At 49.4% G+C, this 27,547-nt stretch overlaps 1 protein-coding gene across 1 annotated transcript; it reads right to left on the minus strand.

Annotated features, from left to right (window-relative positions):
- Nucleotides 1-1,300: 1,300 nt before the first annotated feature.
- Nucleotides 1,301-27,217, minus strand: Copg1 (COPI coat complex subunit gamma 1). The gene is made up of 24 exons (XM_038320103.2): nt 27,053-27,217; nt 25,961-26,013; nt 25,377-25,457; nt 25,075-25,146; nt 24,830-24,909; nt 22,758-22,833; nt 22,469-22,561; nt 22,057-22,143; nt 20,855-21,012; nt 20,637-20,770; nt 18,904-18,971; nt 18,548-18,736; nt 16,321-16,416; nt 10,843-11,086; nt 9,614-9,689; nt 8,754-8,857; nt 7,675-7,800; nt 7,348-7,416; nt 5,571-5,713; nt 5,154-5,325; nt 4,492-4,589; nt 3,426-3,564; nt 3,049-3,147; nt 1,301-1,664 (listed from the first exon to the last, which is right to left on the minus strand). Exons 1-24 carry the CDS (start codon nt 27,087-27,089, stop codon nt 1,534-1,536), a joined length of 2,625 nt encoding a protein of 874 aa, XP_038176031.1. The 5' UTR covers nt 27,090-27,217; the 3' UTR covers nt 1,301-1,533.
- Between the last annotated feature and the right edge of the window lie 330 nt (nt 27,218-27,547).

The following is a 27,547-nucleotide window of genomic DNA, read 5'->3' on the forward strand; positions in this document are numbered from 1 at the left end:
ACCTGTCTGCTTCCCAGTCATTCAAGTCACCCTCAAACATAGAAGGCCACCAGATGAGACTTGCTAGCTCTCCAGGGTCAGGAAGTCCCGCTTGGTCTCCTTTTGACATTTGTTTTGTGGTGTGTGTGTCTTCACAAAAGGAGGCTGACACACAATTCCCTTTAGTGAGGTTTATTAGAATGGAATGGCATCCAGGCTATGATCAGGCCGAGAGGCGTGGGAGGGGAGGGTAGTAGCAGAAAAGAATACAATAATAAAGGTCTAAGCAAGTCGGGCCTTAAAGGAAAGGCCCTCCATAATGGCTGGAGGGAGAAAGGAGGGAAGAGAGGGACAGGTGGGAGGGGAGGGGCGGCAGGCAAGAACAGCTGCTCCAGTGTGTCCCTGGCAGAGGGATGAAGGAGGGTGGGGGCAGAAGAAGAGGAGCAGCCTTCAGCAACCTCCATGAGCAAATTCCCCCCAAAACAAATGAGAAATCTGACTCTATAACCTTTTAAGGGTGAAAGAAAATTTCACATCACGTGATTTAGTTCAAAACAGCAGGCAAGAAGCACAAGGAAAAGCCACCACCATAAATCACGAGTTACTGTTAGGCCACAGCACAGCTTCTTAGCTTCTTAGCTATACTCAGGTGTAGCCTGATCGCTTCAGGTAATGGGATTCGGCCTAAAGGGGCAGGCCTATGTTCTAACATGCACACGTGTATGTGTATGGGCATACTATATACCAGGTACGCATGAGGAAGTTAAATTACTACTTTTGGGAAATGGTTCTCTCCTCCACCACACGGGCAGTCAGTCTTGGCAATTGCCTGCACCTACTGCACCATCTCAGCGGGCCCCAGAGGAGGTCCACTCAGAAAGTTCTACTGCTGTTTCCAATGGTTTAAAAACACCTGACTTGAGTTTAAGGTCCATGACCCTTGGGGCATACCCTAGGATTTTTCACTCCAGCTAAAAGAGACTGGTCTTCCCACTCACAGACTGACCCAGAGCGGACACTCTGGAGAACCCCAATTCAGAGCTCCTCAGGTAACACCCTGGTGAAGGACCCCAGCCCTTTGGAGATCACCCATCTACACATGCCCGAAGATGAGTGGCTCATCGGGCCTGCGAGCGCTGTCACTTAGCTAGCCTTTATCCCCATCCTAAGCTTGGGACTGACACAGCCCCAGCGGGTACCTGCACTGTCCACTTGGGGAAAGGAGGCCTCAAAGAGAGGTGGAGGCCCTGAGCACAGCCTGCAGAGTGAGAAATACATGCTGACTTATTATAGGGTAAGACAGTTTCTTTGGGGATAAATATGCGAGAAAGTCTGAACATTTTATTCATTTGTGATGTCTCCTTGCAGGCAGGGTGAAAAAAATTTACCCTAGCATTCCTGGGTTATAGGATGGAATTTAAAAAAATATCTGTACTGATTCGTGATTGTTTCTGAATACAGAGGTGTGGGGAAAGGTTTCCACTGGGCTTGAAGGGGAAGAAGATACTTCAACATAGTGTTGGAAAATGGAGCAGGGCCTACTCAGGCCGGACTTTAGCCCACTGAAGCCAAGATGATGTCTACTGGCAGTTCCTCTGAGCTTCTGGCTGTCACCTGCATCGTCACTGTGTCCAGAAGCAGAAGTCGGGAGCGCACGAGGATGTCATGGCCACCCCGGAAGACCCCTGGAAGAAAGAAGCAGAGTTTGTGGGGCTGAAGGGACTGTGGATGTTACACTAAGGGTGACACAGGCAGCGAATGACCAAGGCAGCCACTCTGCTGAGGCACAGTTGGGAGGCCTGGGCAAACCTCACTGCTTCTTTGAACTCTAGAACCCTTAACAACAAAGTATGGCAGTAAGAGTGTTAACTAGTTCAGGCTCCTGCCAGGCTCAAGTGAGCACACAGATATGAAAGGCTGAAACCTCACATTAGAGGCTCACACACACAGCGGCGGAACCTGAGAGCCCTGATGACGGGGAGAGCCCCAACAAGAAAACCCACAAAGCAGATGTTTGACAGACCCAAGGGACTGTGGCGGTGAGCTGTGAGGATGCACTGGAGCAGAACATCTTCCCAACCCTGTTTGTAAACTCATTCACCTCACGCCCCCAAATAATGAACCATGAGCAGGAGTAATCCTCCTGCCTGGTGTGGAGGCTCACTGAAGGCTGAGGCAGGAGGATTACTTACAAATTCAAGGAATCTTGGGCTACATAGCAAGACTGTGCACCAAGAATCTGCCTAGCCTCGATCCCCGAGTTTCCCCTAGCCTCGATCCCCGAGTTTCCCCTAGCCTCGATCCCCGAGTTTCCCCTAGCCTCGATCCCCTCAATGTCCAGCTCCATATTCACAACTGTCTCAGGGCAAACGATCCATGGCCCTTTTTGAGTTAAACATAGGATATCAACTATTTACATATGAATTACACAAATGATTTGCATAAAATACCCCAAGGGATGAGTGGCACAGGTGCTCAAGTGTGGGGTGACAGTTAGTGCACTATATGCACTATTTAAATTTTGTGTCTGTTTGAAAACTTCAGAGACAAAAGCTTAAGCGTACATTCTTTTGTTTTGCTTTGCTTAGGCATTTAAGCCCTTGGCCTTAAACTTACACAAAAGGTCCTGTCTCTGCCGCTCAAATACTGAAATTACACGGTGAGCTACCAGGCCAGGCCCCGTACCCGTTCTTAGAAAAAACAAAAACAAAAAACAACCAATAGAGTTGATAATTAGACAAAGGAACATCAGACAAGTCACCAAAAAAATATGAATGGAAGACACTTCTTTCAAAATGCAAAAAAATTACATTAAAACTACACTGGGGGCTGGGGGATTGCATTTGAATCCCCACTGTTAGTCACAGACCTGCTGCTTTAAGAGACCAGCGGTCAGGGAGAAATGCTGGGCCATCATGCCATGCCCACTGCAGCCCTTCTCACAGGATAAAGGACAAGCCCCAGCCAGGACTACTAGAGCACACGGGTGTGTGGGGAAGATGGGGTAATAAAACCCAGTGCCAGTCCCACCTGTAAAGCACCCAGGCCCTCCCCACAGACGTTTCTTACCAGCTAGCAGCAGCGTGTGAGTGTTCTTGTTTTCCGGCACTTTGTCTGACCTCTCACAAGGATGCATGCCCAAGAACTTCACAATATTGCCCACAGCCTCTGTAGGAAAAAACCCAAGCACATCAAGTCTCGGGGATATGTGTGTTTGTGTGTGTTTATTTTGCTGGGTGCTAGTTAAATCCCGGGCCTCCTACATGCCAAGTGCACTTTCCCACTGAGCCACAAGCCCGCTCCCAAGACTCTGTGCCCCGGCACTCAGCATGTGTGCTCTAGATGTGGCCCTGGATCCTTGGTGGGAAGAGGGGTACACGGCAGCTGCTGTATAGCTGAGGATTCTGAAAGGCAGGCAGGTCAGAGACAGAGCCACCAGCATTTACCTTCAAGTGTCTTGACGGTAGACAGGGTGAATGTTTCCTCCTTCTCAAACTCATCCCCAACCTCATCCCAGGCTGCTTCAAAGTTCACTTTCATGACTTTCTGGATGTGATCAGCCACAGTAACTTCTAGATCCTCCAACTGCAGATAGGGGGACAGAGGTTAGATGTCAGGAAGAGACTTCCTGTTCCATTTTCCAGGCCCCTGCTCTGAACTCATCTGCCTATCTCTGCCTTCCTGCAGCTCACTTAGCAGATACCTGCCAATGAAGGGACATGGTAGAGAACAAGTTATGTCAGGACCCATCCTAAGGTACCCAATAAAAGCACTCCTGTTCAACAGGCAGCAGCCATATCCCCGGCAGATTCTGTACTTTAGCTCTGCCCTCTAGGCCCAACATAGGTTGGACCCTATTGTCTCCTCAACTGTGAACTTGACACTTAGTACTCCCATTCAACCAGCTCGGACCATGTCCACACGGAGGCTCCTCTTTGCATTCTCCCAATAGACCCTCACAGAAATGTTCTTGCCGGTGTTGCGGTACACACGGCCACTGCTACAGTGAGGAGTGCCTCAGCTACGGCTCCCAGAGGAGAAAAGCCTCAAGGCTCAGGACGGCCCTTCTCTACTACGGTTGTTACAATACACACCACAGGACTCTGTGGTCCAGGGTGAAGGAGCCCAGTTTATCTAGAAAGCAATTTGACTACAGCAGTTAAAGTCTTCATGCTTTCCTTTTGAGCCAATAGGATTTTATCCTAAGAAAATAATCAGAAATGCATGTAAAAATTTGTATACAAGTATTAAGTATATATATGTGTGTGTGTGTGTGTGTGTATGTATGTATGTATGTATGTGAGTGTGTGTGTATGTGTGTGTGTGTGTGTGTCTGTGCACCAGTTATGCAGAGCTTGCAGAGGCCAGAAGAGGCCATCAGAGCCCCCATAACTGAAGTTGCAGACAGTTGCTATTTACTATGTGGATACTGGGAATTAAACTTGGTCCTGAGAGAGCACCAGTGTTCTTAACCTCTGAGCCACGTCTTCAGTCCTGGCGCCGTCCTCTTACCACATACTCATCCTCGTAGCCCTCTTCATCAATCTCTCCAGTGTTGGGGTCACAGTCCTTAACGGTGAACTTCATCACGCAGCTGAACGTGCATGCCACTGTGGGGAAGAAGGGCTGGATGACGACAAGCTCCTCACGATCAGGCAGACATGGCCCGCCCTTCAGGCAGCACTAATAACAGCTGACACGCCATCAACCCCAGCACGCTGGACAGAGAAGGCACCACCTCATAGGGCAGGATCAAGTCACAGGTCCAAAGAAAAGGCCAAAGAAACAGAGACAATGCAGTGTGGCTAAGACCATGCCACAGCTGCAGGTCACTGCTCATGGTAGAAAAAGCTGGTAATGTCTTTGGAAAAATGAATTTGCGATGTTTGGGTGTTTCTGCCTGTCTTTGAGAGATACTGTGGTATAAGGAAGGAGCACTAACTCATCTGAAGACCAAACAGGCTTTGATTCTAAACTTACTACAACCCACTTGGCTTAGGCCTTGGTTTCCTCATCTATGAGCGAGAACAGTGCTTACCCTCACAGAGCTGCTGTGAGAATACATGAAAAGAACTTGGGCCTCAGCAAGTCTCATGTCTGAATCAAGCAATTTCTGTGCCATCCTTAATACATGGACTCCCATGGAGCCTGGGTGGCAACTACAGAGAGCTCACCAGCTGTAGGGTCTTCCTTGGGCAGAGCCACTAGTGTGTAGCAGGTCCCAGGCTGGTTGTAGGGCAAACTCCGGGCAGGGACATAGGAGAGTACTTCATATGCCTCGGTGGGCTCCATCTGCACTGTGACATTCTCCAGGGTCTGGTCATTGAGGGTGTTTGTGCAGTCAAACTGGAGAAGGAGGAGCGGGGCTCAGGTGTTGCTACGGGAAGAGCCAGGATATACCCCCCCCAATCCCAGCCCTCTGTCTGGTTGACGTTCACAGGCTAGTGGAGTCCTGGGCAAAGAGGGATGAGATGCACTAGCTGGTGACAGGTACGGTCATCAAGCTGTGCTCCCAACCATGTATGGACCCATCTGATCAGGGACTGCTCCTAGACGCAGACAGCAGCGGGGTCTCAGGCCACCGTGCTTACCTGAAACACCAAGTGGTCAGAGAAGGTGTGTTTGGTGCATCGGATGACATACTCGGTCTCTGACTCAGTGAGGGCCACTGGCTCAGGTGAGGACTTGAAGAGGGGCCCGAGCCCCTGGAACTCAGGCACCGCCGCTAACTGCTCTGAAATCCAAAGACCACATTCACTTGGTTTCTGGATCTCCACACCAATCTGTGTTGAGCCCCCAGGCCTCATACCCCTCCCACAGAGGAAGGACACGTGCATGGCCCCCTGGGTGGTCACTCTTCCTTGGCACACTTGCACACTTCTCTGTCTGGTTCAAGCCCTCCAGGAAGAAGCCTCTCTGTCTTATGAAAGACCTCTAAGCAGTTCACCATGCGAGACCCCAGTGTGCCAGGCCTAAGCCATCTGAAAACCCTTACCTTTAGTTCATCCATGATCCTCCCTCCCTCCCTCCCTCCTTCCCTCTCTCTTTCCCTCTCTCAAGATTGGAGGTGACAGATGTTAGCCACCGGACACAGGTGTTAGGAACTGAACTCGGGTCTCCTGTACGAACAGCATGTATTGCTGAGCCACCTCTCCAGCCTCAACAAGGATCATAAAGGGTGGCGATTAGGAAAAGACTACGAGGATGAGGCACGTACTGTTAGTTATAAACGTGGGTGAAGGACAAATCCACCCATGCACTGGTCAGTTAAGGCATATGGCCAATGATTAGCTACTTCCTCTTTGGAAGGTCTAACTCTTTAGCCCAGACTAGCTTCAACTTTGTGATTCTTCTGCCTCAGCTTGCTGGGTCTTGAGATCACAAGTGAGTGCTATTATGGCCAATGACGAGCTACTTCAGAATGCTGCAGACACACCAGACATGTAGCACAGGCTTGCAATCCAAGCTACTTAGGAGGTCAAAGCAGACGGGTCCAGTTCAAGGCCAACAGACAGCTAGACAGTGTGATTCAAGGCTAGTCTGTGTACCTCATTAAGATGTTGTCTCAACCTAACCAAGATAACAAGGCCCTACTGCAGTCTGGAACACTATACCTAGCATGCTTCAGACCCTAAGTTTGATCCCAGCACCAATAAATAAGTAAATAAGTAAAACTGTTAGGGTCTATGGGTAAGACTCCCACTGTGTACCATGACCGGGTCCTAGTAGCCCAGAGTAATTCTGCTAATCCTCACAGGCTGAAAGCAGGTGAAGAGGCACATGCCAGGTGTCTGGAAAATATGTCTGCCTCCAACAGCTTCAGACCCTGCTCTCTTCCCTTCTCTAAGGCAAGATTTCTTCCAGGAAGTCACTGTTCGGCTATGTGCACCATGATGCTTGAGGAACTGTTAGTGCAGCCATGAGGAACAGAACAGGGCAGAGGGTTTGGAGGTGGGCTGAGCTCAACTTCCTTGACAATACTCTCAGTTCTGAAACCAGTGTCTAACAGCAGACACACTTGTAAGGCAGCATGCACTGGACACATAAGGAATCAAAAACACAGCACCAGTGTCTGAGCTCTAACTCCACTCCACCAGGCATCCTGGAACCCAGGCCACGAGCACGCACAGTCAAACACGAAACAAGCCCCAGTACTGTCAATCACCTGGCATTCCAGGGAACCAATAAAGTTCTAGCTCTTTTTAAAAATTATCGGTACTGGGCTGAAATGCAGGGTACTCTACCACCGAGGCACACACATCCTCTGAGGTTCTAAATCTTAATCAGAGGTGGAGACCGGGTCGATGTGATCAGGAGCTGGCAGGCTCTGAAGTCACCTAACTTCTGACCATACTGACCATTACTCACCCTGGAAGATCTCCTGCCGAGTGGCTGCCACTTTCTCTGGCTGTTTGACCGTTGCGGTGGCAGTGCTTTCTGCAAGAGCAAGCATAGCTGGTGACCCACGGCTCTAGTTACAAGCAGCATGGTGCTGCTGACCCCGTGTTATTACTCAGACACTGTGAATTCCAACTCTCTTGAGAGAGAAGCATTCAAGGAAAAGAGCAAGCGTGTCAGCATAGCTGTCCCCACAGCCTGAAGCAAGAGGTGGAAGGGTTGCTTTTTCTTCTCAGCACACCCCCCATCCTGCAGCCAAGGGAGACACATAGGCCTTGGGCATGAGCAGGGCCTTACCTGGTCTCTGCTCTGCCATAGGGGTGGTGGCCAGAGGCACAGACTTGAGGTCAAATGGCTTTTCTGATGGTTCTAATGTATACTGCTGCAGGGCTCTCTCCAGACCAGGGATAGACACAGTGAGACCTAAAGCCAGTGGAGAGATCATTAGGCACGCCGCACCTAGGGAGGACAGAAGCCTGGACCCCCCCAGTATCAATGCTAGATGTGCTGATGCTGAGAAAATCATGGAACCTCTGAGTCTTACTCCTTGCTCTCCTTTCCAGAGGGTTGTTGCATAGATAAATAAAAAGGGACTTAAAAAATTACTAAGATAGGGCTGGAGAGATGGTTCAGAGGTTAACAGCACTGACTTTTTCCAGAGGTCCTGAGTTCAATTCGCAGCGACCACATGATGGCTCACAACCATATGTAATACTATCTGGTGCCCTCTTCTGGCCTGCAGGAATACATGCAGGCAGAACAACAATGTATACATAATAAATAATTTTTTAAAAGTCAAGAAAAAAAATCACTCAGGCAATAGAAGTTTCCACTTACTGCTTTGTTTTGCTTGAAATGTCACTTTGTAGCGTAGCTGAGGCTGACTTGGAGCTCCCTACCCTCCAGCCCAGCCTAGCCTCCTTGGGGGGATGGGATAAAGCCATCAGACCAGGCTGAGAAGGTTTTATTAATGAGTATTTTCAACTCTGGACATTGAGCCAAGAGGACTGTCATCAATTCCAGGCCAATCTAAGCTGTATAATGAGAGACTACCTCAAAACAACAACAAGTTTTGGACTGAGGATACAGCACAATGGAGGAGACTTGTCAAGCATGTGTAAGGCCCTGGGTTCAAGCCAGAGAACACACACAAAGAGTACTTTAGTTTACTTGGCCATTTCCCTGGACACGGGTTCAAGCCACGTGACCCTAGGGCTTCTGAGGTCATATCAATCCAAAGGGTTGCTATACAAGGCCAAATAAGCATGTGTGTTCTTGGCTGTCTAGGCTCAGAGATGGCACACCTGCTCGAAGACCACAGGAAGGGCCAAAAGCTCCAAGAGGGGACCGGGTCCTGGGCAGCCAAGAAGACTCACCATTTAGTATGTAGCCCGCGTTGAGGGCCGTCTGCTTCTGCTCCAGGACATTCAGATAGAAGGTGGCTCTGTCTCTCACTTCGTTGTCGTCGTCCATCACACACCTGTGTCCGGGATGCAAAGGTGTCAAAGGGACCCCGGAGGGCCGTATGCGGGTGGCGGGGAGATGCAGAGCTCTCAAAGCCGAGCTGCCACGAGTGGAAGCTTTAAATGACAGCGTAAAACACTAGGGGTGCCGGGCAGCTGTGGCACACCTTGGGAAGAAGAGATGGGCGGACTTCAGTGAGTTTGAGGCAAGCATGGTCTACAAAGTGAGTTCTAGGACAGCCAGGACTGTTATACAGAAAAACCCCACCTCGAAAAACCAAAAAAAAAAAAAAAAAAGACAAACAAACAAACAAAAAACCCCAAACATCAGGGGCTGACAGACAGTGACATACAGCTCTCTAGTAAAGACCTCACCCAGCAAACAAGACAAACCAAGAGACAAATACACAGAGGTACCTTGGAGCTCAGAGACTGCTTACACCCTCTTCTGGACTGAGCAGGTACTAGACACCACACACAGTGCATAAATATACGCACAGGCAAAACACCCACACAAATAAAATAATTAAATCTTTGCTGGGCATGGTGGTGCACACCTTTAATTCCAGCACTTGGGAGGCAGAGGCGGGTGGGTCTCTGTGAGTTTGAGGCCAGCCTGGTCTACATGTCAAGTTCCAAGATGGCCAGAGCCAAAACAACAACAAAGAAAAGGAAAGAAAAAGAAAAAACAAAATAAATTTTTAAAGGGCAAAGAGGTGGCACAGACCCAAGGGGACACTGTTGGGCACAGAGGCTCCTGTGCCTAGACTCACCTTTTCAGCAACACCAAGATGCTTGGTAACATCTCTTCATTCTGGGCTCCAAACTTGGCCAGAGCACTCACTGCACCTAGTTCCAAGGTAAATCGGCATCACCAACAGCCCCTGAGGCCCACCTGCCAGAGAGCTGAGGGTGCCCATTAGGGCTCAGGGAATTCCAGCGGAAGAGCTAGTAGGTGGTACCCCACCATGATCACAGACTAGCTCCTGGCGGATCCTGGTGCTACCCAGCCCCTACTTCCTCTGCCAGTTGCTGCAGAAAGGGGGTGATAGACCAGTGGCTTCTGTTCCAGGGCTCTACAGGCTGTTCTCAAATGATAAGGCCACAGATACTATCAACACTGCCAGCTATTCACTTCAGAACAATTTCATTTGTAGCTAGGTCTGAGAATAAAACATGAGAAAATAAACCATCACTTAGTGAATATCAACTGCTAAGAGAAGAAAATCCTCCTAAGAGAGGCACAGAAGCAGGAAATGGAAAATAAGATGAAATCTAGAACAAGATGGTAGACTTAAATCACTGCCTCGTATAAAAGTACAAAAAGCTCAATTTCATGGTGTGCATTATATCTCGAGGTTTTTTTTTTTTTTTTAAAAAAAAAAAAAAAGGACAGGTATGGTGGTACATGCTTGTGATCCCAGCATTCAGAAGGTCGAAACAGGAGGATTTCAAGTATGAGCCAGCCTGGCTATATAGCAAGACCCTATCTCAAACAAACAAACCAAAAACATTCTAACCGCTAATATACAGTGAAACTTTAAAAAAAATTAAATTGTAGAAAGTCACTTATATATCCAAGCTGGGCAGTAGTGCAAGCCTTTAACCTTTAATACCAGCACTCAGGAGGCAGAGGCAGTGGATCTCTGTGAGTCTGGTCTACAGAGCTAGTTCCAGGATAACCAGGACTGTTTCACAGAAAAACCCCGTCTCAAAAAAAGAAAAAAAAAGAAAAAAGAAAAAGAAAATGGAAAGAAGAAAGTCACTTATCCAGATGACATCTAAAGTCCTGACAATATGAAAAACAGCTCATGAGGCCATGTCCCCTGGGGAAACAGTCTAATTCCCTTTGCTGGCAAATTCACTGCAAAAGACGCTAGAAGTCCAGAACCACCCCAGTTTAGAGTCCAGGACCACCCCAGTTTAGAGTCCAGGACCACCCCAGTTTAAAGTCCAGGACCACCCCAGTTTAGAGTCCAGGACCACCCCAGCTCAGACCTACCGGCCCGAACCTCTTCATGTTCCAAGACCACACGGTTGTAGATGAAACGAATGTACTTGGAGGGGTTGTTGGTCTTGGGCCCCTCCTGGCCCAACAAGTGTAGGATCCGGGTGGCCAGCACAGTGAACTCGCAGTCCTCAATGAACTCGCACAGGTGCGACAGCCCCGTCTCCTTGCTCTCTGAGTTCTCCTCGATGATGCTGATGATGCAGTCCACGATGGCACGCTTGTACTCGAAGCCACCCTGCAGAGACAGACGTCTAGCTGAGCAAACAGCTCACATCCTCTGGAGACCGGCTGATGCCCAGAGCCTAGCCAGGCCGAGACACTGCTCCACAGCCCCGAAGCAGGAGCCTAGGCTTCTGTGTCTCTGTTGCCTAAAACAAAGGCTTGGCCTGGAAGCCCACTAGGACCGTTAAGTCATAGCAGAACAGTTTAATGGGGGGAACATTTTGAACCCCAATTTTCTCGCAGGGAGAAAGATTCACTCTGAGTGAACTGCCACGTGCTTTAAAGCTCATTGAGAAGCTGGCTCTGGAGGAAGCGCTGCTCCCTACCCCGACCCCAGATGTAGATCCAAGCATGATTTTATCTCCAAGACCCTTATCCAGGGATGATTGTCACCTGCCCTATGATAAGATGAAGGGGAACAGCAATACAGACAGAGTGAAAACGGCACCACTGAGAACAGTAGAGGAAATCGGTGAAGTAAAAACACCACGTCCCTGAAGACAGCCGAGCAGCTCATTCCCAGGCTCCTTCCCAGAGAGAAAGACTCCCCTGCTGCTTGTCTCACAGGGAAAGCTCCTGGGGTGGGAACAGCTCACCAAAGTCACCTAGCAGGAGACAGTCTACAGGGACCCTCTGTCAACAGGGCCTCCGATGACTCTTTCTTCCCATGGCTTTCCTAGACTCCTGCAGGATGGTCTACTGCCTACTTGCTATAGACCTCACAGTCTCACTCTAACTGAAAGCCTGGCGATGGGAGATCGTGCTACACGTGCCACTGAGACATGAAAAAGGCAGAATGGGTGGCACAACCCATGTGGAAAACAATACGGTGGGTCCTCGGGGTATCGAGCACAGAATTACCATCTAATCCAGTAACTCCAGTCCTGGGTGTCAACAACAGAACAGCTCCCTACACTCATCATCTCGGAAGCACCTGTCACAAGAGGGGCAGCACAGGAGCATCCCGAGTGGAAGAGTGGGTAAACAGTGTAGTCACTACTTTAAAAGAAGAAAATGAAGCCGGGCAGTGGTGGCGCACGCCTTTAATCCCAGCACTCGGGAGGCAGAGGCAGGCGGATCTCTGAGTTCGAGGCCAGCCTGGTCTACAAGAGCTAGCTCCAGGACAGGCTCTAGAAACTACAGGGAAACCCTGTCTCGAAAAACCAAAAAAAAAAAAAAAAAAAAAAAGAAAAGAAAATGATGCATGCTATAACATATATGAAACCTGAGGACATTTCTAAGGGAAATGAGGGAGGCAGGAAAAGAACACTTCATGATTCCCCTCAAGGTAACTGGAGCAGTCAGATTCATAAGCACAGAAGAAACATGGGTGAGAGGCTAGATGAGGCAGATGGGGAGACAGTGTCTAATAGGTATAGTCTTAGCTAAAAACTCAAGAGTTGGAGCTGGAGAGGCTCAGCAGTGAAGAGCACTTGTTTGTACAAAGGACTCAGGTTTGGCTCCCAGCCCCCACACGCTGACTCACAACCATCCCTAACTCCAGTTCCAGGGGACCTCATGGCTTTTTTTGACCTCTGGGGGCGACAAGCATACACATGCAAAATACACATAAAATTAAATGAATATCTAACTGAAAAAAAATTAATAGGGGGGTGGGCTGGAGAGACGGCTCAGTGGCTAAGAGCACCTGAATTCTTCCAGAGAACTGGAGTGCAGTTCCCAGCACCCCCATCAGGCAGCTCACAACTGCCAGTAATCCAGCTCCAGTGGATCTAACACCCCCTACCGGCCTGACATGCGCACACATCCCACAGAACTAAACACAAAATAAAATTTTTAAAAAATTAAAAATTAAACGGGCAGTGGTGGTGCACGCCTTTAATCCCAGCACTCGGGAGGCAGAGGCAGGCAGATCTCTGTGAGTTCGAGGCCAGCCTGGTCTACATAGAGTTACTTCCAGGACAGGCTCCAAAGCTACAGAGAAACCCTGTCTCGAAAAACCAAAAAAAAAAAAAAAAAAATTAAAAATTAAAAAGTTCTGAGATGATCTAGACACAGTTGTGCAAGCCTGTAATTCCGACTCACAAGCACACATCCCAAAAGCCCCAGAAATATAAATAAAATTAAATCTTAAAAAAAGAAGATCCCAGATGAGGGTAGGGTGTACGTGATCTGATCCCCAGCACTCTTCCCACCCCAGCGTTGTGTTCTGTGGACTGTAATGACACGGGAAGGGGCTACTGGGCTGCTGGTTGAAGTGTCATCCAGCCTCACAAGCACTCAGCAGAGCAAGCGGACGTCAGAAGACAACGTGTAGCGGTCCCTTCTCTCCTTCAGCCACGGCTCTCTCTGCTTTATGAGTTTCAGTGGTGGACTCCGATCTCTGGCCATCAGGCTCGGTGGCCAGTGCCTTTAGCAACCTCACCAGCCCCTCACTTAACTTCTAAGGGATTCAGCCATTGGTGTGCCTGCCTCACAGGGTATTCTGAAAAGCAAACAAAATTCAATCTGAACCAGGCACGGTGCATGCCTGTAATTCAGGAACTCAAGATGCTGAGGCAGGACAACCTATAAGGACTATAAGGCTAGTCAGGACTATTTAGTAAGGACTAATCTCAAGGGGAAAAGAAGAAAAAAGTACTGTCTGCTCAGTGTGTGAGCTACAGGTCAGCAATATATCGTCCACTACAAACCTACAAACCATCAAATGCTGTTTCAATCTCACCGTTGCAGCCAGCCACTGGCTCTAACGAGATGACAGATGTTAGCAGGAGCGAGGCAAGTTCTCAAGTCTGGGTGCTGCAGCCCCTCAGTGAAGCATGTAGCTTTCTGGGAAGCAGCCAGAAAGCTGAGGAGACAAAGCCTGGGCTTTTTCAGGAAGAAAAGCATGGGTTTCAGGGCCAGAGGCACTTGGGCTCAGATGCCACTAAGTTTTCCTTGCTCTTCAGAATAATCTGGAAGGCAAATCATTGTACTCAGGCCCATTAGCCTCAGATTTATGTTCTTTTAGATGGGACTAGTGTATCTCAGACTAACCTCAAAATCACTATGCATCCAAGGATAACCCTGAGCTCCTAACCACATTTCTATCTTTCAAGTGCTGGGATTGTAGGTATGTATCAGCTACCTGGTTTATACAGCGTTGAAATCAAAATTAGGGTTTGGTACATGCTACCAACCAAGTTACACCTCCGGTTCCCATAATTCTCTTCCTTCCTGATGCCGTCATAGGCAGTTATGAACTGCTAAATATGAGTCCAAACTTAGCTTCTCTGCAAGAACAACATGTTTTTTTGTTTTGGTTTTGGTTTTTCGAGACAGGGTTTCTCAGTAGCTTTGGAGCCTGTCCTGGAACTCACTCTATAGACCAGGCTGGCCTCGAACTCACAGAGATCCACCTGCCTCTGCCTCCTGAGTGCTGAGATTAAAGGTGTGTACCACCACCACCCAGCAAGAACAGTATGCATTCTTAACTAAACTCTCTCTCTGGTACTTTTTATTTTAAGATTTATTTATTTATTATATATACCATATTGTATCTGCCTACAGGCCAGAAGAGGGCACCAGATTTCATTACAGATGGTTGTGAGCCACCATGTAGTTGCTGGGAACTGAACTCAGGACCTTTGGAAGAGCAGACAGTGCTCTTAACCACTGAGCCATCTCTCCAGCCCTCCAGTACATCTCTTAAAACATGTGCACGCGCACACACACACACACACACACACACACACACAATCATTTTGCATGCATGTATAATACATTATGTATGAGTGCAGGCCTATACATGCCACATCACAAACATAGAGGTCAGAAGACAGCCTTCAGAAGTTGGTTCTCTGCTTCCACCATGGAATCCAGGGATTAAAGTCAAGTCAACAGGTTGGTGTGGTAAGCACTTCTACCAGTTGAACCACCTCACTGGCTCCAGAGTCCTCATTATTAAAATATTAGTGACAAGGACAGTAAGGAGGATCAGGAGACCTCACATCCCACATATAGTCTCTAACATACTGGGCTTGCAGCTGGAGGCGCTTAAGGCATTAACGCCTTATCCCCTATGCCTTTGAGAAAGACCAAGGAACCAATGCAAAAGCTGCTCTCCTGATGGCCCTTGGTCCACCTTGAACTGGAGCAAAGGGCTCTGTAGATTTTGTGGGCCAAATCTGTTCCATTTTTTTTTTTTTTTTTTTTTTTGTGGAACAAAAAAAGTTTGTTTTTAGGCCGGGCGGTGGTGGCGCATGCCTTTAATCCCAGCACTCGGGAGGCAGAGGCAGGCGGATCTCTGAGTTCGAGGCCAGCCTGGTCTACAAGAGCTAGTTCCAGGACAGGCTCTAGAAACTACAGGGAAACCCTGTCTCGAAAAACCAAAAATAAAAAAAAAAAAAAAAGTTTGTTTTTTTTAAATTATTTTATTTGTATAGGTAGGTGTTTTGCCTGAAAGTATATCTGTGCACCACCCGCATGCTTGGTGCCTGCAAGTATATCTGGGCATCACCTGCATCAGATCCCCTGGAACTCGAGTTACAGAGAGTTGTAAAACGCCACATGGGTGCTAGGAATTGAACCCAGGTCCTCTGGAAAAGCAGCCAGTGCTGCTTTTCATTACTGAGCTGTCTCTCCAGCTCCCAATACACACTTGTTTCTGATCCTTGAAATCAGTTGGTTTTGTTGAGACAAAAAACAAACAAACAAACCTAGACGTGGTGCACGCCTTTAATGCCAGCACTTGGGAGGCAGAGGCAGGAGGATCTCTGAGTTTGAGGCCAGAAAACATGGATTCATGTCAATAGTGGAATATATGCCTTTAATTCCAGCACTCTGAAGGCAGAGACAGGTGAGAATCTCTGTCAGTTCAAGGCTAGTCTTGTCTACTTAGTGAGTTCCAGGACAGCCAGAGCTAGGTAGAGACCCTGTCTCAAAATAAAACAACAAACCCCAGAACCAATGTCATGTTTTAAGCACTAGTTTCCCAAGAGCTCCTGAAAGGTACGCAGCCTTCTAAGCTTGACTTTGCAACAGCTTAGACACATCCTCCTTTGTGCACAAGCACTGCCTCAGGGCACCCGCTGGACTTGGTGCCACGCTGGTGAGTCACACATTACTCCTGTAATTAACAGCGGCTGGTGCCATTGCAGCATCTGTGCACTCAAGTTTAAAGGGCCGCAGGCTCCAGGAACTAGCTGTTTAACGGTGTTCTGAGCTTAAACCAAGCGAAGGATCTTGGCAGCCAGGCCATTCTCTGCACCAAAAGAGCTAGCAGGACCTCAGTGACCCCAAGCTTACCTCTTCCCTTAGCATGGTGAACAGGAAGTTCATGAGTACGGCATGTTTGCGAGGATACTTCTGGCACAGGGCACTGATGGCCTGGACAACCACCACCTGGGGTAAAGAGACATGCATGAATAGCAGACCCTGACAAAGCTGGTGACTGGCTCACTAAATGTCATAGAGTCCCTTCTTATGCAATATCATGCCCTAGGCCCAACACAAGACACATGCGGAGGCACATGGTCCTCAGGTCACCCAGGGCAGGAAAACACGGCAGTCTCAGTGGCCCAAGTGAGGGTCTGGGTCCCCAAGCCCTGCCCAGCCTGCTCCCTCCTGCCTTGCACAGTGTCACTGCACTGCTCTCTTCTCGAGGTCTCTGCATACTATTTCCTCCCCTGCTTTACCCTCTGTTCCTTTCTTTAACTGGCTCAAGACCTCACACGGCTCTTACACTAGCCCTCTTGCTTGCTCCTGTGTCTGTCTTCTGAAATACGAGTCTCTTCAAACTCATCGTACTGTCCGAAGGGTTATTCTCGTGTGCAGATCTCATTGCATCATCGGCTGATTTGCCTTCACACAGCCCACAGGCAGAGGACATTTCTGTCCACTCTTCACAACCCACACTCTAGAATTTATCCTGCTACATTGAAAACTGTTCCTACCACTCTCTGCTCTGATAAAAACTCCCCAGAGACACAATTCATGACTCTTTACGTAACACCGAAACAATCTAACTATGGAAAATAAGGATAGATTAGTGACTGTCAGGAATCAGGATGAGGGGCTGGGGATGGAGGGCACGAGCCCTGTCTAGTGACGGGAGGTCTGACTGTGGCAGCAGTTTTGAAAGGCATCACATGTGCCCCGTGTAACCAATGAAATCTGAGTAAGCGCTCTAGACTGTACAGATGCTGGTTTCTTCACTGACACCACACTCTGACTATGTGGGACGCGGGCACTGGAGTTTAAAGAAATGCCCAGGACCGTTCCTCTTATTTATTTATTTATTTGCAAGGCTCTGTGAATTATTTAAAAGTAAAAGGTTAAAAACTACTCCAGGTAATGGTAGTACGCATCTTTAATTCCAGCATTCAGGAGGCAGAGGAAGGCAGATCTTGGTGCGTTCCAGGCCAACCTGATCTACAGAGCAAGTTCCAAGACAGCCAGGGCTACACAGAGAAACCTTGTCTCGAAAAAGCAAAACAAAACAATACTATAAGCCAGATATGGAGGCAGGCACCGTAACCTCAAGCACTTGGGAGACAACAGAAGGAGAACTGCTCCAAGATTGAGGCTACTGAGTTGTAGCTCATCCCGAGCTACGGAGTAAGAACCCTTTCTAGAAAAATCAAATAAAAAAAAAAAAAAAAACCAGCAAAAGCCATGTAGGCAATGAGTGATACACTCAGCAATCCCAGTAGCAATGAAGAAGCTAATGCAGGAGAAACTTGAGTTAGAAGCCAGCATGGACTACATAGGAAGACCCTGTCTTAATTTAGAAAACAAATCCCAAACCACAACCTTTCCAAATGTCTTTTTTAACAATTAAAGCAATCACAAGCTGTAGGTCAGAGAACAGCCCAGCCTGCGCTGACATCATCACCTTCGCCATCCCCAAGCATCCGACCCCAGCTGCCCTGTCTCCTTGGAACTTTCCAAACAGCCACTCCTGCCCTCGTCCCTGTCCCTGCCTCCCCCACAATGTCGGCTCCTCGCCGCCACATCCCAGGCTATGGCTTGTGTACATGTTTGTTCATTGATAAAGCTTATCTTTCCCAACGGAAGGCATCTGTCTCGTCCATCACTGCCCCCTCTCATAAAACTCTAGAACAGGCAGCAGGAGCTCAATACAAACTTCAAGAATCAATAAACAGGAGGCTGGAGAGATGGCTCAGTGGTTAAGAGCACTGGCTGTTCTTCCTGAGGTCCTGAGTTCAATTCCCAGCAACCACATGGTGGCTCACAACCATCTGTAATGAGATCTGGCACCCTCTTCTAGCGTGCGGGCAAACATAGAGGCAGAATGTTGTATACATAATAAATAAATAAATCTTAAAAAAAAAAAAAAAAGAATCAATAAACAAACTCCTTCCTAACCCAAAAAGTACTGTGCTTAGGGCTAAAAGGGACAGAGGGCCAAAGACTTAGAGGTAGGCCTGTACACCCCAACCCAGTGGCGTGGACAGCAGGTTGAGAACATCTCCGTTGCTTGGGGACTACAAGCTGTGAGGGCACGTGGTACCTTGAACTCATCTGAGATCTCCGACATGAAGGAAGAAATCTGCTTCATAAGGCGGTCAATGCTGCTCTCACTCCCGGTCTTAAGGAGGGTGGTGATGGCCAATGTGGCAATGCTACGGTTGGAGTCTGTGACCAGGTTTTCCAGATCCAGATTGCAGGCAGTCACTGCCGACGGGTGCTTCATGGCCACCTGCAGAGGGAGCACAGAGACGCCGGGCCATACTCAACTCTCTGATTCCACCTACAGGGTAAGCCTGGCCAGAGGTCCTTTGGGGGGACCACGTCAACTCCTCTCCCAGATCATTCAGAAGGAGAACACCTGCTATCAGCTAGGCCAGCCCCTCCCCCTCCTCTTACCTTATTGAGGGTGCGGACAGCAGCGTAGCGGAGAGCAGCCTTGGGCGAGCTACAGAAAAGCTGGAGCACTGCAGGGAGACAGACACACATGTCAGGCTGCCCTTGCTGCCAGGCAGTGGGATACTTGGGGGCCCAGGCAACAGCATGGGATCAAAGGTGAACAAGCTCTCAGGCCTGTCGGACACAAGCCCTCTGCTCAGCAGAGACCAGCAGAACTGCCTTGCCCTGAACTTTGTTAGCAAGGGCTCCGTAGTTGTCACTGGTTGATATGTAGTAAGCATCTGCCATGTGCTAGGCCCTCGCTGTGAATGACATGCCTGATTCTCCCAACTCCCAGGAATGGCAGCAGAGCAATTAAAGTGACTTTAAGTTAGCATCCACCTGGCAGGAGCAGGGTTGAAGCCAAGGGCTGCCCAAGCACTTAGCCACCTCTCTCCTTCCACACTCACAGACCCAGTGAACACCCCTCAGTACCGAGCCAGGGAGCTCAGCCCTCCCTCAAAGACCAAGTTTATTTCTCTCTGGGACAGTCCCAAAGAGTTGACCCCTACTGTGAATATCAAGGACACCTTTTTCTCAACCCTGGCCACCCAAAACTCACAGCTAAAGTTCATGTTCAAGCACAGTCTTGGATGGGACTGAATTCTGGAATAGCTGAGTTCCTTTCTTTATTGCTTAGCTTTTATTGTCTTGTCATTTGTTTAGAACTAACATTTGTCTTAAAATAGGGTAACATATCTTTTAAAGCCTCTACTTTATGTCTTTCATTATTCTGGAAATATGGGGCTATCATAGGAGAACATTAGTCAGTGAGTGGATGCACCTGCCCTTTGGTTTGTCCCCAAGGAGGGAGACTGCTCCTTCCATACTCGAACCCCATTTTCCCACCACTGTGGGGAAGTCTGAAAAAAAGAGCTCAGTCACTCCACCCCTCCTGTCATGCTCCTTTGCCTCTGGGCTGGTCCTGGTTAGGCACTCATCCCTCTCTCCAACTCTTGGATCCAGCACAGACCCCTCTGAACTCTCAACATAGCCGCTGCTCTGCGCAAGCCCCTAGGCTCTTCACGCTCTGGTGCAGACTCTCCACTCCCATCCCTACACCAGCTCAGAGCAGGTGGACAGGGCACTGACTTGATGGCTAGAGCAGAAACGACACAACGCTGCTGGATTCTTCTTAGGAACACACTGCATCCATGCTAGTGCCTCATTCTGGGCTGGGAGGCTTGTACAGACCGTGCCTTCACTTCTACAGGAAAAAGAGCTATTCATGTTTCAGAGGGAAGTGAGGCCTGGAGAGGAAGGTCAGAGGACAGGGGCTTGCCCACTTGCTGAGAGCAGTGCCAGCGAGTGCAGCTGTGAGCTCCAGTGCTACCCCATGAGCACGCTGGGCTTTAGGGGTCCCGGGCCCCCCCAGCTCCTCCTCTGGACCACACACTCATCTCTTCAGCAGAGATGGAACTGAACAGTCCACCTCAAAAGCAATGTCTGAGCCGGGCGGTGGTGGCGCACGCCTTTAATCCCAGCACTCGGGAGGCAGAGGCAGGCGGATCTCTGTGAGTTCGAGACCAGCCTGGTCTATAGGAGCTAGCTCCAGGACAGGCTCTAAAAAAAAAAAAAAAAAAAAAAAAAGCAATGTCTGTGACACCCCTAGATGATGGTCTGGAGACAAGCTCTGGCTCAGGGCCTGGGCCTAGCAGACACACTAAGCAGCAGGCACGGGGACGCATAGACACCTGATACAGCAGGGGCCAGCTCTTTGGCACTGCAGCCGGGCAGGTTGACGATGGCTGAGGCGGCTTCATACACGACCATTTCATGCTTGTTACGCAGGCAGCTCTCGATGAAGTCAAACAGTGGGCTGTCACGGCTACAAAGGAACACAGCAACGGGAAGCTGGGGACAATCCAGCAACGCGGGAGGCACCTGGCTGGCAGGAGGGCAGCACTCTCACCTGCCATCTTCTTCCTCCAGTTGCTTGCTGGCCACTCGGATCATCATGCAGTAGGCGAAGGGGGACTTCAGGCCGTGCCGGGTGAACTTGCTGATCATCTTACTCACAGCCAGGCGGTCGTTCTTCCGCACGTGGTACAGCAGTCCCAGCGCATGGTACTACAGGACAGAGGCGGCACGGGAAACGAGCACATCAGGCTAGGCCTGCTGCTGTGCAGCACCGAGGCTACCGTATGTCTCCAGCTTCACCCTTCTTGTTTAAGTATAGCAATCACATCCACACAGAGGGGCTGCAGCAATTTCCCCACGCACTCTGCAAAACTAACTCCAGCAAAATGCTCAACACACCACACATGTGATGATCTCACTTGCACTGGTTTTGGCAAGAACCCCGCAGGCACCCTGACGATGTGGGACAAGATACCAGAACTGAATGAGCTGCCCCAGAGATCTGGGGGCAGGACCTGAGCGTGGTCCTGTGGGACACAGGACACAAAACCTTCCAATACCCAGAGGACTGGCCTGCTTGTCCCTGCTTATTGGTCCCACTCATGGCCAAGCTGGCTCTGGGGGCTAGAAAGCCAAGAATGCCACTTATAGAGAAGTATGGTACCAAGGTCACTTCCTGTTCTTTCTGTGCACTCTTAGTCAAGAGGCATTTGAGGGTCAAGGTATGGGTAAGTGTCTCTGACCTTTAGAGATGGGCTGAAGGGTCACTGCTGACCCCAAAGGCAAGAGCGAAGAATGAAGAGAATGACAATCACTGAAGGAAAGAGACAAACCAGCCTTCCCATCCCTCATGTGTGTTTTCTTATTTAAGTCTTGCTCTTCCAACATTCAAAAGAAACTGAGACCCAGAGGGAGGCACACCAGGTTAGGTTACTAAGGAAAATTTCTCAGAAGGGAACCTCATGTCACTGAGCCTGCTCAGCAATGGTTTGGATGGCCATCGGCCATCCTGTAGCAGCCTGTGTTCCAAAACATCTCATCTTCCTTTAGTGCACCTGGCTATTACAGCAGCTCCAGGGAGGAACTGTTCTCCAAACACCCATGTGCTGCCCTGGCCACTTCTCCCAAGTCCCCATTCCTTCCCCACACTCAGTGACAAAAGGATGAAAGCCTGTCCCGGCCAGAGGCCACCAGTACTTGTGGAGCGGGGACAACAACAGTGTGGTGCATCTGCTTGTCCAGCACCATTCTCACCTGGACCATGATGTTATCACTGGACGCCGCCTCCTGGGCCTCATTCACCCAACGCTTGACCACATCGAAGCTGCATTTCAGCAGATGCTGGGGGCAATGGGACTTGTTAAAAGGTCAAAAGGAAGGGTGCCCTCTTGTCACACCCATGTCCCCTCTGAGATGCGGTCAGAGCCTCTTCACTGTCCTGATCCCATGGACAAACAGCACAGCTGCCGCCCTCATTCTCCCTGCTTGGCAGATTTCCTACTCGATCCCAGTCCTAACAATCTGCCATCTAAGGCGGTGGGGGTGGCAAAGCCACTCACTCCAGCTCTTCCCAGTGGACCCAGAGTTTCTAGATCTCTTCTAACAAGACTCTCAGTTTATTCTACCTTCAATCCACACCCCTGCAGGTCCAGTCCCAGCTACATACCAGGGAAGACACGAGGGCAGAGCTGGAGACGCTGGGTACCTTGTCCACAATGGCTTGTTTCATGTAGCGCTCAACAGCCTGCAGCATGGTGCTCTACAGGAGAAGGTGATGGAGCTCAGGCACGGAAACCGTGGAATGCAGAGCAAAGTAAACACATTCAGAAGCTCCTATGAGACACTCCCGCCCTGCTCCTCCACTCCATTCAGACAGCTGCAGATAACCAAGGGTGTGCTTGGGACAAGGCCTCACTTGAGAGCCTGGGAAGCAGGCAGAGGGTGGAGAAACTCACATCAGTGATCTGGCAGAGGGCTCGCACTGCAGGGCCACGGTAATTATCTTCCTTCCCGGTCATGTCTTTTGTCAGGCTGCCGTGGAAAGGAGGCACTGTTGACATGTAGGGCCCGGGGCCCTCCTCCTCTAGTCTACCCCACCCCTGCCTGGATTTACCACACTAGCCTCCTAAGTACTGCTCCCCTCTGTTCTCAGCCCTCCAAGCCAAGCTCTAACCCGAACAGCAGCTCCAGGGAAACCTACAGAACTCAAAACAGAGCTGGGCATGGTGGCACACACTTGTGAGCCCGGCACTCCGGAAGTACAGGCAGCAGGATCACCATGAACTCAAGGCTTCCTAAATATCAAACTGCACAGCTTCCCAGTGAGCTGTCCTCTCCTCTCAGGCCTTTTCATGTGGGGTTGTTCAGCCTGGACCTCAGCCCTGCAGAATCCAGACCATTCTGGAGGCCTTTGGGGTCCAAAGCTAAGCTGGTGTCCTGTTCTGCTTTCACAGCCCATTACAGTTCCACAAACCATGCTGAAGTCCATCTTATCAGCCTGGCTGCCTGGTTATTTGCTTGTAAACCCTGAGGCTGCAGAGGTTATGTTTTGCCTAAGTTTCCTCCAAGATTGAAATATTCCATCTTGCAAGGAAGCTTCTCAAGCAGGAAGGCAAACAATCCAGAATATATTCAGGAAGTCCCTGAAACTGACCAGATTCACTAGGCCCCTCCCTGCCAGAGTGAGCGATAAAAGCTGAGAGTCCCTCTCAGACCAAGAGCTGAACTGCACAGAAGACGCTCAGAGCAGACCGGAGGCCTAGAAGAAGCAGAAACCTGCCAAACTGCCCGGAAGAGGTAAACTGAGGCACCTGGAAAACATACTCCAACCTGCTGACCTGCCTACAGGCTATGCAGTATGCTCTGGGTTCCCAGCTTTGGGAGCTGTCACCCATGCTGGGGTGGGCTTTGGTAGTAAAGCTGTCTCTGTGTCGTTTCTGCTCCTGTAAGCAACCCCAATAAAACTCATTGGTTCACCAAACTGGACTTTGGCTATTGTGGGTTCCCTATCCTGGCTGAGTAGACAAGTGTGCTGTGTTTCTCCAGGAAAAGCTTTGCCACATACCCCATGGCTTTCTTGTTTGCTACTATACTCCCAGAACCACACAGGGACTGATAAACATTCAGCATCATCTTTCTAAAAAAAATTTTTAGGATTTATTTTTATTAGTTTTAGTAATGTGTAGGTGCCTGTGTCTGCATGTGATTGTGTGTAAATGAGAGCGGGTACCCTTCAGCCATCAGATTCCTCCGAAGCTGGAGTTACAGATGGTTCTAAGCCTTCTGATTGCGTGCTAGGAACTGAACCCAGATCCTTTGAAAAGGCAGCAAGTGTTCTTAACCACTGAGCCATCTCTCCTGCCCCAGTAAATACCAACATAATGCAACTGACCATGGCTGTGTGGATCCTTCCTTGCATAGCAGTGTCAAGAAGAAATAGGGGTTTTGTTGTATTTTGTGTGATTGTTCTGTGTTTTGTTTGTTTTTTTTTTTTGAGACATCTTGCTATGTAGACCAAGTGCCATGAGTACAAGTGTACATGATCATGTCCAGCTTTGACTCCCAGGGCTCAAGGACATCTGTATTAGTGTCATCTGTCCCTGAATTACTCGGCCTAATGCAGACACCAGTGCTTGGCAAGCAGACATCTTCATAAACTCCCTGCACTTGCCGGGCGGTGGTGGCGCACGCCTTTAATCCCAGCACTTGGGAGGCAGAGGCAGGCGGATCTCTGAGTTCGAGGCCAGCCTGGTCTACAAGAGCTAGTTCCAGGACAAGCTCTAGAAACTACAGGGAAACCCTGTCTCGAAAAAAAAAAAAAAAAAAAAAAAAAAAAAAAAACAAAAAAACTCCCTGCACTGTTTCTTTCCCTTAGTTCATTGAAGACTTTCTGAGAGCCCATGCTGGCTGAGCTGCCTAGGTAGGAGGAAGGGAAACAGGGCCAGAACACTCTCGAAGCTGGCATGGGGTGGGTCTAAGAGGAAAGGGCCCTGGCCATCAAAGGAGCCGTCCCCTGCCCAAGACTTGCCTGCTGGTAACAATGATGACATCCTCTGCAATGCAGGACATCTCCTTGATGGTCAAGTAGCACATGCGGCGGAGTGTGGGCTGAAAAGATAGAGTTTGCCCTGTCAATCCTGCTCAGTGAGAGGGTCAGAGTCAGGAGAAACCTGCTGTTTCTCCTGCCGTGGGCAGCAGTCATGCTGATGGGTGGTCCTCCCACCACCGGCACAGGTGTCACATGTCCAGAAAAGCAGGGATTGAGGTACTTACATCATTGGACTGAAAGAGCTTCGTCATGGCAAAGAAAGCCTCGGTTGCTTCTGTGGTCCCCAGGTGCTCCCCCTGTGGTAATCATAAAGGAAGCCTCAGTTTTAGACAGATCAGTCAGAGTAGACCTTTAGTGCCTGCGGAGGGACTCCAGGCAACAAATGAGAGGTGGAAACTCAGAGGACCCAAGACTGGACTTTTGGTTCCATCCATAGAGTTGTCAGAAGCTTAGGGTACATCCCCATTTACAATCCCCCATATCCACCCCCCCATACCCGTATTCCCTGCCACCCTCATCTTGTTACCTGGTTTATGAGGTAAAGGATCTTGGTGAGGATGTGGGCGCATTTGCGAGGGTTGATAGGAGTTTCGTTAAAGACCCGAGCCTGTGAGAAAGCAACTGTTACCTCCAGTCTAGTATACTTTCCTTCCTTCGGCAACCCTCAGTTCATGAAGGGCCTGGAGAACCACGGGGCACATATTAACTCATTAGTCCAGATAAATATATTCTCCAAGTAGTAAGAGTCTATTTTTCTTCCTTTCTTTCTTCTCTATTTTATTTTATGTTTATTGCCTGCATGGATATCTCTGTGAGGATGTCAGAAGTCCTGGAACTGGAGTTACAGACAGTTGTGAGATATGATATGGGTGCTAGGAATTGAACCCAGGTCCTCTGGAAGAGCAGTCAGTGCTCTTAACCACTGAGCCACCTTTCCAGCTCCAAGTTCATTTGTCTTAACTCATCTACTAAGCATATAAACAAGTCTTTGTGCCTCTGTACTGACTACAGACACTTAGCGAATATAATGAACAAGCAGCACTCTACACGTTAGTATTCTGACAGCGTAGCAGGTGTATCTGACCAGATAGACAGGTGTGATGAACTTGCCTCTTGGAGTACTGCACTCTTCTCCAGGTGCTGAAGGGGGTTGGAGCCTCCACCTACAGTGAACAGAGAAGACTGATTACAGGTTGTGATCCTGAATTAATTTCTTCCTTTTCTTTTTTGAGACAGAGTCCCATGCTGGCCTTGAATGTAGCGGAGGACGATCTTGAGCTTCTGATCTTCCTGCCTCCACATCCTGGTTTATGTGGTGCTGTGGATCAAACACAGTGCTTCATGCATGCTAGGCAAGCATTCTACTGACTGAGTTACATTCCTAAACTGTGACCCTAAACTTCAAGACTCTGCCAAACACAGGGAAGGGGAAGAAGCCTCTATTATCTACCAGCGGCAATCCAGGTTCCACTATCTGTCTGTAAATCCTGTTAAGGGAACTCCCCTCTTCCCCAGACCATTTGCTCAGTCACCCAGCACTGTTTCTGGGCCTCTCGTGATGCCACATTTTGCATTCATTCATGCAACCAGAACCTGAGTGAGTCTATGTGCCAGTGACAACCAACACTAACTAACCTATGGTGTGAGTACCCATGACAACAGATGCTACATTTCTAATTAATTATGTGTGTGATTATATGGTTGCTATCTGGTCCCTCCACTATATTCTACCATTCCTACTGCAAGCACTAAGCGTCCCACTGGTTTTAGCTCCGGCAATATCAAGATCCGTGAGGTACCTGATGTTTAGTATATGAAGTTTATTGAATGAATGAAACAGGGTTCTTAGCTGCGGACTGGTTACGCCCAGACTGGCTGGTACCAACGCAGCTCTGGCAAATACCAAAAAGTCGGATGGAAATTCAAGGGAGCATCCAGGCCGGGACCCTCCTCTTATCAGATGGGGAAACTGAGGCCCAGAGAGGAGCGTGACCCGCACAAGGTCACGCAGCAGTCCTGGCCAGAGCTGGCTAGTGAGAACAGCATGTCCCCTCCGAGGACAGCTACGGACATGCGCACAAGCCCCTGTCCCTTTTGGGCCCCGGCGCTGGTTCTGACAGTGGCCCGGAAAAGGACGCCCAAGAAGGTCCCAGGAATCTGGCGCGAAGATCTGGCCTCCCCAGGCTTTCAAGAATCCCTCACCCGACTCCTCGTCCTTCTTGTCGAATTTCTTCAACATGGTGCCAGCGGAAGCTCCACGCAGCAGGGAGATGCTCGGAGAAGCGGTAAGTGCAGCTTCTCCCAGCGGCTTCCGTACTCTCGCCCGCCACGTAGCCCTGAGCACTGCGCTGTGGAATGCGCCTGCGCACTAGGTGCTTTGCGCCTGCGCGCGACCGCGCCCACCTTACTCTTTCAGCACTGGGACTGCAGGGAAGACCGAGACCTGGCTGCGTGGAGGAGGGCGGAAGGGGCGGGCTGAGAACGCTGATCAAATGGGCGTGGCTTGACACTGGGGGCGGGGCCCTAGACCTGATGTTTAAGGCGCTCCACCTTGGCGCCCCTGTGCGTTCCTGGTGCTTGCAGTTGCCCTGGCTGAGTTTAAAGGGCGTTCTGGCGTGGGAGTTACAACACAGCACGTTGGCCCCAAGAATATTCTCTGTTATTGTTTGTCATCTTTTTCCGGAAGCCTCACCAACT

This window comes from Arvicola amphibius, chromosome 2, assembly GCF_903992535.2.
Source record: "Arvicola amphibius chromosome 2, mArvAmp1.2, whole genome shotgun sequence".
In the NCBI taxonomy this organism is placed as follows: domain Eukaryota; kingdom Metazoa; phylum Chordata; class Mammalia; order Rodentia; family Cricetidae; genus Arvicola; species Arvicola amphibius.

Bases quoted from the DNA above. Each gene is read 5' to 3' on its own strand.
- Copg1 (XM_038320103.2), bottom strand. From the start codon at position 27,089: ATGTTGAAGAAATTCGACAAGAAGGACGAGGAGTCGG. The intron at 18,972-20,636 runs GTGTCTATGCGT...GTCTCCCTGCAG, and splicing joins GCTGGCCCCTGCTGTATCAG to TGCTCCAGCTTTTCTGTAGC. The intron at 11,087-16,320 runs GTAAGCTTGGGG...CTGTCTCTGCAG, and splicing joins TCACCATGCTAAGGGAAGAG to GGTGGCTTCGAGTACAAGCG.